Source organism: Natrix helvetica (genome assembly GCF_964273705.1).
Source record: "Natrix helvetica genome assembly, chromosome: 4".
NCBI lineage: Eukaryota > Metazoa > Chordata > Lepidosauria > Squamata > Natricidae > Natrix > Natrix helvetica.
In genome coordinates, this window is record NC_138550.1 from 106,285,357 (window position 1) to 106,299,638 (window position 14,282).

A 14,282-nucleotide genomic window follows, 5' to 3' on the forward strand; every position below is an offset into this window, starting at 1 on the left:
TGGAAATTTGGCTTAAAACTCTACACATTACTTTCATTTTGAGTACAGTCTTGTAATTTGCACATATACTACAGTTTCCCATCTACAGAGACATTCTGGTTAGTTAAATTCCATATTGTGTTTTTTTACAGTTAATCACCTAAATGTACCAAAACACTTGTGTTAAGAGGAACTAATTTGACAATTAGATTGAAGCACCTAATCAAGTTACACTGGTTAATATACATTGACAGTAGTAATTTTCTGAATAAACTTCATCCACAAAATACATTTCCAAGATGTACCTGTTTTATCTGTCAGTAGGTATACAAGGCGTCCCAACTCTTCAGGTATGGTACTTGTCCTGACAACTGTTCCAGGTATATTATCATCCTTCATAATCATCCAACCATATGCTGCTTTTCCCATATCTAGATTTACACGTAAACTGGAAAGAAAAAAACTCTCCTGAATTTAACAACTTTAATTTGGATATAGAAGACAGACAAAAAGGATACAGCACAATTAAATCTGCAGTTTAATTTATATAAATAAAGAATACACAGAAGTTCTTAGACCCTGGAACTTCAACACTTTGAATGACTATAAACCATAAACTGTGTTTTAATTTTCTCTTCTTCAGCAATATTATGCATACCTATTCTATCCTTTATTGTAAGTATGCCCTCTCATAATTAATTCAATTTAGTATTTACACATGGCACCCTAATCGCAAACTTTTTAAATGGCATATTATTCTCATATGGTAAAGTCATAACTTGGAACTTCACAGGAAAAACGTTCACCGTGAGCAATTTATCTTTTAAATTCGGAACTGAATTCTTTTTTAATATGGTTGCAAAATAGTACTTCCCAACTCCCAAACCTGAAGCAGGCCTAAAAGAATACCATGGTTGATCATACAGAATGCTGCAGAGAGTTCTAGGAAGGCTAATATGGATGTATCACCCTACTCTTGACCCCACACAGGTCATCCACAAAGTTAGCCAATGTTTTCTCTGTCCTGTAATCTGGCCTGAAACTTGCCTGAAAAGGGCCCATATAATCCACTTCATCCAGGGCCTGGAACTAAGTGCCTACCACCTTCTCAGTAATCATTTCTAAAATGGAAAGGCTGGAGACTGAGCAAAGGTTGTCCAACATGGTCAAGTCCAAGGACAGCCTTATGAGGAGTGGGCATATCACTCACTGTGTACTTCAAGGCAGTTAACATCACTCACTCCCACAATGAGGTATTAAGCATTGTTCCAACCCACCTGCATTCCACTTCTCAGGAAGCCTGATCAACCAGAAAGGTCATAGGTTCAGAACATAGATGGCAAAACAAATAGCCCTGAGGATCTTGTTTATTTTCTCAGGAATAATTGGCTCAAACTCTTCCCAAATACCCTCCATAGGGGTTACCCACTCAATATTCAACTTGAGCAACTTTGATAGACACAAGAATATTCTTTAAAGCAGCCATATAAGGCTGCCTTGGCCTCTCCTTGGTCCAGAAGGGGCCTGGACACTAAATGGTATGCCAGACGGCTGTTTGTAGACAGAATACAAGTGGGAAAGTGAAGTTGCTTCATTGTTTGCATAGGATGCTTGTCACATCTTGTTCCAAGTTGCAACTAAAGCTCAACCAAACTGTGCCCCAGATATTTTAGAAAAAGTTTACATTCCTTCTGATATTCAACTGGCTCCATCAGTAACCCAGGGAGGCTAATCACTTTCCTGCAATGGATGGTATTAATATACCCTGAGCCCAGATCACAATGCTAAAAGACTAGATTTAATAAGTGATCTCCACTGTGGGCTGAGTATTCAAGAAGTCGGATTACATCCCTGGTTGTTACGTTGGCCATAAGCCACTTCTAAGCCATCTCTAACTGTGGGCCCAAACAAGTCAAGTTGAAGTTCCCTAGGATTAGTAGCCTGGGGAACTCCAGTGCAAACATAGCCACACAATTGAGGAGCTTGGAAGGGATGCCACAACCTTGCAAAGAGAAAGATAAATAAACAGCAATCTCAAGTTATTTATATGGCTCAATCTCATAGAGGGTCTCACACTTTTCAATGTCCGTGACAGCTCTTTTAAAGGCTGCCTAAGGCTCCAGGATTAGAAAAGCCACTCTGGTATCCCTGCTGTGGATTTGTGGTTACACAAATTTGTGGATTTGTGCTATACCTGTAACCTGGAAGGGTCCTTTCTGAGAGGGGACCCTCCCCCATGGTCCAACCGGGTTTTGGTGTTGCAAGCAAGATCATCCCTCTCCTCACAATCAAGTAATGGATGAAGGAAGTTTATTGCAGGCCAACCTAGCATTGGTAGGAATAGCTGGAGTTTAGAGCTGCCAAAACTATGAGAATAGATCTTGGAGTTGGCACAGAGATCCAGAACATGGTATTTGTCTCAAATAACAAACCTACCTTTCTAGAGAGGCCTATCCAATTGAAATTTAATTGAGACATTTCTAAGAATATGGTGGTTTGGTATGCTCAATCTGGTGCACATTTTCAGCATCAATCTGCAGGTTGTAAGTAATCTTTGACTTTGCTCTGGCCTTGAGTGCTCATGTTGACATAGTGGAGAAGAGAAGTTATGACTTGAAGATGAGTTACCAACTATGTCCTTTATTGCTACCCAAATATTGATTATTGATTTATGAGACTGTACTCAACTACAGTACAGAAAGTCATAGATGTTAATGTATGTATTTGGACAAAAGTCTCTCTTTAAATCTTTTACTTCAAAACTTCCTTTCCAAATAATGTTTTCCATGAAGCTTTGATTATATTATCCCAGAATCCCTATAATTTACTGCATCGAAGCTGAAATGTACATAACAGAAAAGCAATCTCTTTCTACTTATATTCTTAAGTCTTCAAATTTCTTCTGATGCTTTGGATAGGAACTGAATGGAGAAAACCATCCAGACATCTCTAAATACAGACTTACTGAAATTTCAGATAACAAAAGCAATTATTAAGAATTTTAGGTAATATCCTCATGTCTCCATAGATAGTGTATATATTTTATACACTGGGATAATCAACTGAAAGGAAAGTATCTGTAATGTAAACCACTGTTTCTTAAGATTCATTCTGCAAAACAAAAATGTTGTTCGCACAAATAGATGGTCTTATATGAACTGTTCCCAAGATCTAAAAGATAGGTTTGGGGTGGTAGAGGATTTGTAAATTCAATTTTAATATTTCAAATAAATAACATATACATGAATGATATGGGAAGTAAAATCTAATAAATAAATAATCTTCTGCAGGTACAACATTGAAAGTATTGAAGGGGGGAAAACTCATCACTTAAAATTTGTGTGGACCAAAGTTCACATAAAATATAAACTTTTAAATGAAGAAAATTAGGGCTACTACAGTACACACCTTCCTGCTATAATACAGTATGTATTTTTGTGAAGACAGATTTTAGACTATGAAGATAAATATTGATAGACTGAATATAACACTGATTCCAAGTTTTCTGTCTTCAAATGGTTGAGAAATACTGATCTAAACTGCTTGGAAAAATGCATGAAATCACCCTTAGGGTTATAAAAAGTATTATGAACTATTTTCAAATGTGAAAAAAGTTTTATTTTTCCAAGCTAATTCAATATTTACTCTTGATTGTATAAAAAAAATATTGTTTTCTCAGCACGAAATACTGTATCTTGCAAACTGAGAAAATGAGAGATCACTGAAAAAGCGCAACCTTGAGAAACATGTCAGGATCATGCGCAACAACTGTGCAATTAGCTGTGCTAAAAAAGTCATTTGGAAAGACCCTACAATAATGTTATGTTATCCTGTTAGTCACTACCTTGCCAGCTTTGTAGAATGCTGATCTCCTGATGGGTTAATAGTATCCTTTCACCCAATGATTTACTTAGAATAGTTTTGTAGTGTCATGCACAATAATTTCCAGCTGCCTTTAGCCCAAATAAAATTCCTTAGGAGAATTTTTGACCTGTAATAGCAAAAGAATTACAGGGGAAGTATAAAAAACTATTTATCTCTAACTAAGCTTACCTTATTGCTCACATTTTACTTGCTGTTGCCCAATATTTGATGCACTGTAGATGTTTGATTACATATAAACAACTGCCAACTTCAGATGATCATTATGACTGCGTGGCTTAGCTTTACATTAGTGTAGCAATAACTGATAATCAGTAAAAAATCTTAAATATTCCCCAACAGCAGTAATTTTTCAGATTCTAACGTAGACAAAACTTGATTTCAATAAATATTCATGAAGCTGAAATAGGCATCTATGAAATAATGCCAACTATAGGTTACCTAGTAAGATACAATCTCAAAAAAGCCATGCACCATAAATATATCTTGAAAAATATAATCAGAACATTACCATCCTGGGTTAAAGGGAAATCAAGCAGGTTCTAAACTCACTGAGGACCTCTCTATTTACTTGTTTTGTTAACTATATATAATAAAATACGCATTAAACACAAATAGCTACTGAGTATTTTAGAATACTCTAAATAAATAATGAATCTATCACCTATGTAAGTTAGGACAGTGTACCTGCTGAAGCAGCAGCTTTGGTTGAGCTTCTTCCCAAGTGGAGCAAGCCAAGAAAAGGTGAATCTTTTATAGTCTTGACTATTATCCTTTTAGCTTCTGGGACTAGAGAAAGAATGCACAACTTTTCCTGAACTAAAAGCTAGGCTTGCTTTCAGGGGCATGTGAATTTACGGTGCTCAAAATGTAGGTGGGGAGTTATGTAAAGAAATGCCTGGGTATATAAACAGTTGCCTGAGTGTATTTAAAAATGGGCAGAGGAGTTGAAATGATCTAAAACATTAAAGACATATACATATCGAAGGCATGTATGTGAAAGATCACACAAACTCTTACACATTCATTCAAAATCAATTGTGCCTGTATATATTTATTTAATTCAGAGTTAAGCAATTGCATATGTACACTTAAACCCAAAGACTCCCCCAAACTCACCGCTCTCTTAAGCACATTGACACATTTATTTGTTACTGCATTTAGGCTGTACCTTTTTCTTAGACCTCAAGTCTGTTTTGCCCAGAGATACTTTCTTATTTTGTCACAATAAGCCTGTCTATTAAATGGCTGGCCCAAAGTCACATAGTGAGCATGTCCATGGCAAGGTGGCAACTTGAATCTAGATCACTACTGAGCTGCCTTTTCAAAGTCCAGCACATTCACATTCATAGTTTCCACATAATTCCCCCTGAATCTTATGCATTGCTGTAGTAGTACTTATGTATTAAGACACAAGATGTAGTAGTACTTATGTATGAAAACATACAAAACCTATGTATTAAGACACAAAATTAAGACACAAGTAGTACTTATGTATTAAGACACAAGATGGAAGGACAGGATGACAAAGAAAGAGCAGCACTTGAGGTGGGAAAGCCTATATTCATTCCCAAAATAGACTGTTTGGGAATTTTGTCTTCTCTCCAATCCAAAAGATATATGTACCAAGCTATCACAAAAAGATCTCATTGCACATGAAAATAATGAGGAGTTTACTCAGGGAAACTTCAGTGTATAATGTTCTCTTCCCTTGGCATCAAATTACTGTATGAAAAGCTATTTACAGTCTACTTCAATTGCATACAAGTTGTTTTTGTTAATGTTTAGGAAATGGACAGCTTGCAGTATTAAGCTGAAATCTGTGTTACTATATCAAATTTCTTGCCTGTAGTGTTGAGAATACCTGCCCTCTCCCATCAGATATATTCTAGTGAATAAAGACCCAGCCTTATTTGTCAAAATTCTGTATTTGTGTGCACTAAGAGTTTATATATAGATCCAGAATCTCAAAAAGAGACAAAATAATATGTTTGCTAGCAATGATGTTCCTTACAATTTACTTATAATTACGTGAAATAAAATAAAACTCTACTTTCATGCAATGAAGTGAAACTCATGTAGTGGTTTAAATAACAATAGTTATTAAAGATAGTTATTATTAAAGATAATAAAGATAATAATTTACATTATTTTCTTGAGACTGTAACAAAATCCTTAAGCATGGCCAAACACAATTTAAAAGGTCCTACATTCTGAATATTGTAACTATTGCTTTTTGTTATCAATTAGTTTCATTTACACCTTTTCTTTGAGAGTTTAAAACACATCAGAGATTATTCTATAATCTCAAATGGATCAGAAAGATGACTACAATTCTTTTCAAGAACTACTGAGGAAAACAGACTTCAAGAAGCTGTAATTCACATTTTAAGAAGCTGTATTTCCTGTGCATAGAGCAAAATGCTTTATTATTTTGATTGCTGACAAGATGATCACTTTAATTATAATTGTAAAAATCTATTATTTGTTCTTTTAGAACAGGGGTATCAAACTCGATTTCACTGAGGGCCGCATCAGTGTTGTGTTTGACCTCAGGAGGTGGAGGTGGCCAGCTATATGTCACTCGTGTCAGGGGTGCCTGGGGTGGCCCGAGAGCTCTGCCAGCAAAAATAGGACGTTTCCAGGGTGGTCCTGCAGATCAGATCTAAGCACTCCACAGGCCGGATCCGGGCCCCGGGCCTTGAGTTTGACACCACTGTTTTAGAATATTAGATGTACTGATCATTACCAACAATTAGAATATAAAACAAATAAAAAGCAGGTATTTAATACAGTAATTTCTCTATTTTTATGTAATATATAATGGTGCTTAAAAGTTGGTGAACTTTTGAATGTTCAATTGTCTGCATATATATGACCAAAAATGACCTGTCTCTATACAAGTCCTAAAATTAGAGAAGAATAATTCAATTAAACAAATAAGTCAAAAACATAATTGTTCATTTACTTCTTTAGGAAAATGTTCCAAAGCTACATATTTGTATGTAAGGTGTATGCACGGAGGATTATCAGTTCATTTGAAGGGAAAATTAAAGTCAGGAATTTTAATCAATGGAATGATAACTAAATGTGAATGTGGGAAGTCCTGCACTTACTTAAAAAAGCGGAATTCAGAATATTCAACTATCAAAGATTAATCTTCATCACACAGCTACTGTATGTGGTGGTGTATTATGGATGAAACGAAGGAGATTTTTGAGGGCAGTCCGAAAAACAGTTGTTAATGCTTACCAGGCTCAGACAAGGTTACAAAAAGATTTCCAAAAAATTGTACTCCACAAATTATTTACAAATGGAGGTAACAAAGACTACTATTATATTTCTCAGGAAGGCTGACCCATCAAGATCACATCAAGAGCAAGGCATGTCATACTCTGAGAGGTCTCAAAGAAGCCCATAGTAATATCTAAGGAACTAAAGGCCTGTTTTGCATTGGTGAATATCAGACCACCATCAGAAGAACACTGAACAACAAAGGTGTGATACAGCAGAGTTATAAGGAGAAAACCACTACTCCAAAAATAACACTGCTGCCTGCCTGCAAAAACCCACAAGGATAAACCAGAAGACTATTGGAAGACTTTTTTTGTGAATGGATGAGACCAAAACAGACAGACAGGCAAACACTGCATCCCAGCATAAGAACTTTATTTCGTCTATAAAACATGGTGGTGGCGTATCATAGTTTGAGGATGGTTTGTTGACTCTGGACCAGGACAGCTTATCATCATTGATGGAACTAGAAGATCTCAATATTACCAGCAAATTTTACAGGAAAATGTCAAGGTATCTGTCTATGAATTGAAGCTCAAAAGAAAGTGGTTCATACAGCAAGGTAACGACCCAAAATACACAAGCTGTATCATTAAAGAATGGTTAAAACAGAAGAAAGTTAACCTTTTGGAATAGCTAAATCAAAGTCCTGTCTTTAATCCTATAGAAGTGTTGTGGAAGGTACTGTAGCAGTTCATGAAAGGAAGCCCACCAACATTTCTGTGTTAAAGCTGTTCTGTAAGATTGAGCTAAATTCTCTAAATTATGTGCAGAATTGATCAAATATGTAGAAAGCCAATTTGGTATAGTGGTTAAAACACTAGGCTAGATACTAGGAGACTGTGAGTTCTAGTCCTGTTTTAGGCATGAAAGCTGACTGGGTGACCTTGGATTAGTCACTCTCTCTCAGCCCAATGCAACTCACAAATTTGGTGTTCTGGGGAAAATAGGAGGACATGAGAGATCAGGTGTGCTTGAGTTATTATAAAAATAATAAAGGTGGGAAATAAATATTTGAAAAGTTATCAGAAATCTTTAGTTGCAGTTATTGCAGCTCAATGAAGGTACACTAATTAATGAAAGCAAAGGCTTACTTTTGCCACACAAGTATGTAACTTTGGATCATTTTCCTCAATAACTAAAAGGACAAATATAATGTTTTGACACCCAATTATTTAACTGGGTGTTCTTTTTCTAGTTTTGGGACTATGTGGAAAACAGATCATATTTTAGAACAGATTATGCAGAAAACTGAACAGTCAAAAGGATTCAAAATTAAGCACCAGTGCCTAATAAAATATAACTATTTTTGAAAACCATAAGATTCTAATTATCGCATCATTTTATTCTTTTTTAACCTTTTTTAATGTACCTGGAAGTAAAGCACAGTCATTCTTAATTCAATAATGCATTAAAGTATCTAAACAAAATATTTTTTTTGAAATACACACCTTTCCAGAAATTATATTTTCTGGTAAGTTTGTTATAAAAATCCATTCATGCAACTAAATATATTGTACAGTATAGATAAATTACTCCAGCAAAATAAATAAAAGATACAACAGCATGGAGCTTTATACAATGATCCTTTAACAGAGTACATAGTATATCTTCTATACCATCCTTTTGTTGAGATCAATTTTATTCATAGTAAGAACTGTAACTACGTTAAAAAAAACTATATCTGTATTTTATTTAATTTTATACATACCTGATTGGGATTATATAAGAAAAAAGGAGAAGAAAGCGAAAAAGATTGCGGTACCATGGTCCCACAAATCCTTGCAAGGTTACCATAACAACAGAAAGTGCAACTAGAGCCAAGAACAGTGCTTTGGTCAGTTGATTCAGTTCAAGATCCAGCAAACCAACCTAAAAGGAAGCAATATATATTTAATAACTATTTTGCTAAATAACTAAACGTAAGATAAATAACTAAATCATTTCAAATTACATTTTGTGTCTATTTGACATATCAAAACATAAACCAAGAAGACTGGACATATGTGTAGCTCAAGATTGAAATATGGAACCCTTGGTGCTCTCTCCTTGGCTGCTTTCTTGCAGACATTTCATTGCCCGATCAGAGTAATTTCATCAGTGCTAGTGAGTGTGGGGTTTGCTTCCTGTTAACATAGCTTATTAGAAGCTTATAATAAATTAGAAGAATACACTGATTTTGATGGGATAAGTCACAAACATTATGATATATAATTATATATGAACATAACAAATAAATTTATTTATTATAAAATATATATTTTATAATAAATATAATCAATTGTTTAGATAACAACATAATTATTGTGGCTTCTTTGTGCCTTTATAAATTGGTTTGATTAATTAAAAATTATAGCTGTGTTTGGACAAGTCTATTTAACCAAGAATGACATGATTTTATTACTTTTAAGCCTTTATTACATATAACATGATTTTAAATTGAATTCCTAACTTTAAAAGTCCCTAAAATATAATTTTAAATACTGTATATGACATTATACCAATATTTTATATATTAGTGCATGGGGGTACTGAGATCTTTATACTCCCACGAGACTTTAAATAGATGCAGGGTTTAATATTAGAGAAATTTGAGAGTTATCACTCATAAAAAACATGGACACATATTTGTAAGACCAATTAGAAATTATATGGTTATGCTTTTCACATTATAGCATGAGTTAAGGGGTACTGTATCTACATTAAATTTCTAGCTTTATTCTTCTTTTCAACTAATTTGGGTAAAGCAGTGGGTATGTTTAATTGTATTCCATTCCTGCCAGTGGACTGGATGAGAGTCAAGAAACTGACGCACAACCTTCGTATGGATTGTAGTTTTCCTGTAATAAAAGTAACCTATGATTCCCTATGCAATTAGTTCAGAATGAATTTACTGTACTTTGCTTCCACTATTCTTTCATGGTTCCCAAGCCACATGAAGAATATATAAATCCAAAAATATAGAAGAATATTTCTAGTGATTGTTTTTATTTCTGGTTCCAACTTTAAACCATTCAAAAATTACAATCCCACCTCCCAAAAAAATTAACCAAACTCAATCCTAGCAGGTTGTATTACCTTTCTGTATCCACTTGGATTACTATAGAAATCATAATTAATGTAAGAGTTAAATAATTTCAATAAACTATTCAGGTTTGGATTGTACTAAGTCAGCCTATGGCAAAATGTGTGTAATAGATTAGTTTCAAATGAAGTTAATTAGATTCAGTTGAACTATATTAGTTTGAAATGCTATATTTGGTGTTGAAACAATATATTTTAAAAAAGGATTTACAAAAGTAAAAATTGTTGACGGTATTTATCCAATTACATTTCAATTACTTCTAGCTCAAAAATCATAAACTCAAACAGATTACACCAGTTGATGCTTTGAATACGCGGTTCTAAATGACACTTTTGCAATAAGCTTGTCAAGATGATGATACCACACAGAAATATCAGAGAAAGTTTAATTTGTTAAAAAGAGTAAGAGGGCATAATATTCCAAAAGGACAAAAAATGTAAAAGAATAACATTAAAGTACTTCTGGAAAGTTCAGAATTCATTCTTGTTTATGGGCAGTCTCTTCCCCAGAGAACTCGGCAGCTGAAGACCACAGTGGCTGATTTATCAACTACATTTTAAAAGCCAGCACAACGATCTTACAATATTCGCGGCTTCAACTACTACATAGTTTATGCTTGAATTATTGAGAAAAATAGGTTTCTGGATTAAAATGAAGAAAAATTAAGCCAGGGAAGTAGAGCATGTTTCAAAGCCCTGATCTCTTTGCGTTGACAAAGGCAGTCTAAGTTTCAGGCCTCGCTGAGGATCAGATGAAGTCATTATTCATTCAGTCAGGGAAAAAAGACTCAATTACCTCAACCTAAAGATGCTATCAATGAATGCAAAGTGCATATTTTACTCTATTCATCCAAATCCCATTAAAAAGTGAAAGGAATGATTTAATCTGGCCTTCTAGAGTTGGGCCTTTTTTTTGTAATACAATAAAGAATCACTGTCTTGCAATATGCATAACCAGTACCTCACACTTTTCTTGCTGCATCATAGCTCTGAATGACTGTAAAAGCCAAGACAAAACCTGACAGAAAAGAATACAAAGTTTCCTTTGAGAAATGGCATTTATGGGCCCAAATGTTATGCATAGTCTCTGAGTACACATATGTAGATAACCAAAAGGATAAAAACTTCCTAATTGATGGAGATAGATTTGGATGCAAGTTTGGAGCTCATTCAATAAGTTTATGTGCTCTTTAAAATTAATGTAAAAGGTTTTAGAGATACTTATCTGCTTAGCTAATACTAACACTTCTTCCATTCACATATGTTTATGGTTTTATCATTTCTATTATGTACACACACACACACACACACACACACACACACACACAATTTTCTGATACACGAAAAAGCAACCATGTCACATTCCCTAACATTTATAAAAGTTATTTGTTAAAAATATTTCATACTAAAAAGGAATTAATTTTGTAATATAAACAAGCAAATAACTTCATCAAAATAAATTTAATTCAAATTTAATCCTAGCACTGCTGTGTTTTTTCCAATCTTCAATACCTGTAGAATATTTTTTTCATGTTTTCTGTAATGTTTGTTGTTTTAAACAACTATGATAACAAAATTAAGTTTGAAACTGGAAATTTTTAATTTCTTGGGGAAAATTTGTACAAAACAGAATAGTTTTGTAAAGGGGGTGTTGTAGGATAATGAACACAATAATTGCCTTTATAATCTAAAACGCTACTAATGGCAACAATCACATATCCATTTAGATCCTCTTTAATTTATGTACCAAGTTTTAAGTAGCTAATCACTTTCAGTAAAAAAATGGCTTATACCAACAATAAGAGGTAAGAATGGTATTGCTTCGCTTAAACAAGGAAATATCTGTTTTCAATTATTTCAAATAATTGAATAATTAAGCAAGAGTTTTAATTTCTGAGTGATAAAGCTAGTGTGATAGATAATTAGGAAACAATAGAAAATAAAAAAAATATTTGATTACATAGGTAATAAAGGGGAAATTATTAAAAGGCCATCTAATGTAAAACAAAACCATTTAAGAGCATAATCATATATACAATTAAATATATTTATTACACCCCATTTTCAAATTGTTCTGCAAAGGTGAAGCATTCCACAAAAATATTATTAACTGTTATTTATAGAAATTAATCTTAAGTCAATTAAAATATTAATTTTATTAAAATGAAATTAATATGTTTAGAATATAAGATGAACAAACTTAAACAATCTAAAAAAGGGTATCAGAAAAAAATGAAGAATGTCAGTGTTATATCTTTTTTGTAAGAGATCCACATATCTGGATGCTTTTAAAATTAACAGTCAACATTCTCTAACCTACGGTTAATATCTAAGGTATTTAATATTCCAAGCACCATTTTTAATTTTTTTAAAAAAATATTGTCAAATGTTCTTTCAAATTTGATTTTCAGCGATTCTTTCAATATTTTAACGAGTCTACTTTTTATTTAGAGAAATTGTTACTAAACCGAAGCAATTTTTAAATATTTGCATATATACAGAACATGACTTGTATATCATATGGATATAATATAGTATCAACAAGAATACAGACATCTGTCAAAATCTGAATTACACACACACACACATTATAGTAATAAAATATCATGCTTATTTCAATCTCAGCATCTTCAAAGATTTAATGAATATACCTACAATTGAGGTACAGAAGCAAAATATTTTATTGAATATGCCAGCTATCATACAAAATAAAAATCATTACTAATTCTAAAATATAAAAAGTACATTAAAATTAAAATTATCATTCAAATTAGGCAGATTTTTGACCAACTTTACTACTTTATTTATCAGTTCGTACTTGCTTGATTCATTTATGCATATTTCACCTGTAGTCCAAATATCATTTTGCCTTTTGATTAATAAATATAAAGTAAAAGAGAAAAACCAAGAATTTGTCATTATCTATATTTTGCCCAAGGCATCTCAATTATTTAATTGCAAAGGAAAGCAATTGCTGAACATGGGAATGCTTCCCAGACAACTAAAAATCTGTTCCAAACCTTCTGTACTGGATTACAGTTATTAGAACAAATAAAAAAAATCTTGCTATATTTTAACAAGACATAAATCCAAAATAACTTGACAACAGGATATTCAGTCTGGGTACTTACTGGAATAGATGTTTATTTTTTAAATAAGTTGGCTACAAAATGATACGTCAGCAGATCTATTTCTATGTATTCTGAACTATTCAGCAACTGTCTAAACCTAAAATTTAATAAAACATTTTGTGTTTAAGGGCAACGTTGCATTTATCTAAGTTCAAACCTTTGGGGAAACTAAGAACAGCAGCCTTTGGGGAAATATATAAGTTCCACTAAAATGGCACTTTTAATTTAAGTGAGTCAGAAAAATGTACTTAAAGAATATCTGTCTGTCTGTCCAGGAATTACATGAAGCAAACCCATATAATGATGCTAAATAGCTGGTTAAACAAATAAAGGGATGAATCTTAAAAGGTACAACTAGTCTTAAAAATGCTTTACAAAAAATATTAACTGAATTTCAACATCCTAGTTTATAACTCATAGTGTCAACTATTTCATTGTTTTGCAGAAAAATGTCAAATAATATATTAAAAGTATTTGTTTGATCCTTGGACACAATCTCATTCATAGCCTAATTCAGACAGCAGAGGGTGCTCAAGATTGATACAACTGATCTAAACTAGAAAATACCTTATAAAGCCAAGAACTTTTACTTCCATTTGGATGCTTTACAACTAGTCCTAGGGAATGTTACTATCCAAAAGCTTTTATAAACAAATAATTATTGAAGACAACTTTGAGTACACACACACACACACACGCGCGCACACACACATGAAAACAGACAAAGATTACTAATGTGGTCTTGATATATGTTTTGAAATGCTTTCCTTGTGTGTCGATTACTCCTTCATGGTCTCTCTGTTCACCCCAACAGAATGCTAATTACACCAAAATTCACACCATCTTTTTCATGTATCTTGCATAAAAGCCAATATTTCAATATTGCTACCTACACCTTTAGCTGTACAGCTC

General features: G+C 33.2%; 1 protein-coding gene across 2 annotated transcripts in view; it reads right to left on the bottom strand.

Moving 5' to 3' along the window:
• ATP9B (ATPase phospholipid transporting 9B (putative)) overlaps positions 1-14,282 on the bottom strand; it is a 136,835-nt gene that overhangs the window by 47,018 nt on the left and 75,535 nt on the right. For both annotated transcript variants that reach the window (XM_081950525.1, XM_081950526.1), the window contains exons 12-13: positions 8,867-9,027; positions 285-427 (exon numbers count right to left, since the gene is read on the bottom strand). In XM_081950525.1, the coding sequence (XP_081806651.1) occupies positions 285-427; positions 8,867-9,027 (304 nt within the window). The remainder of the gene's footprint in view (positions 1-284; positions 428-8,866; positions 9,028-14,282) is intronic.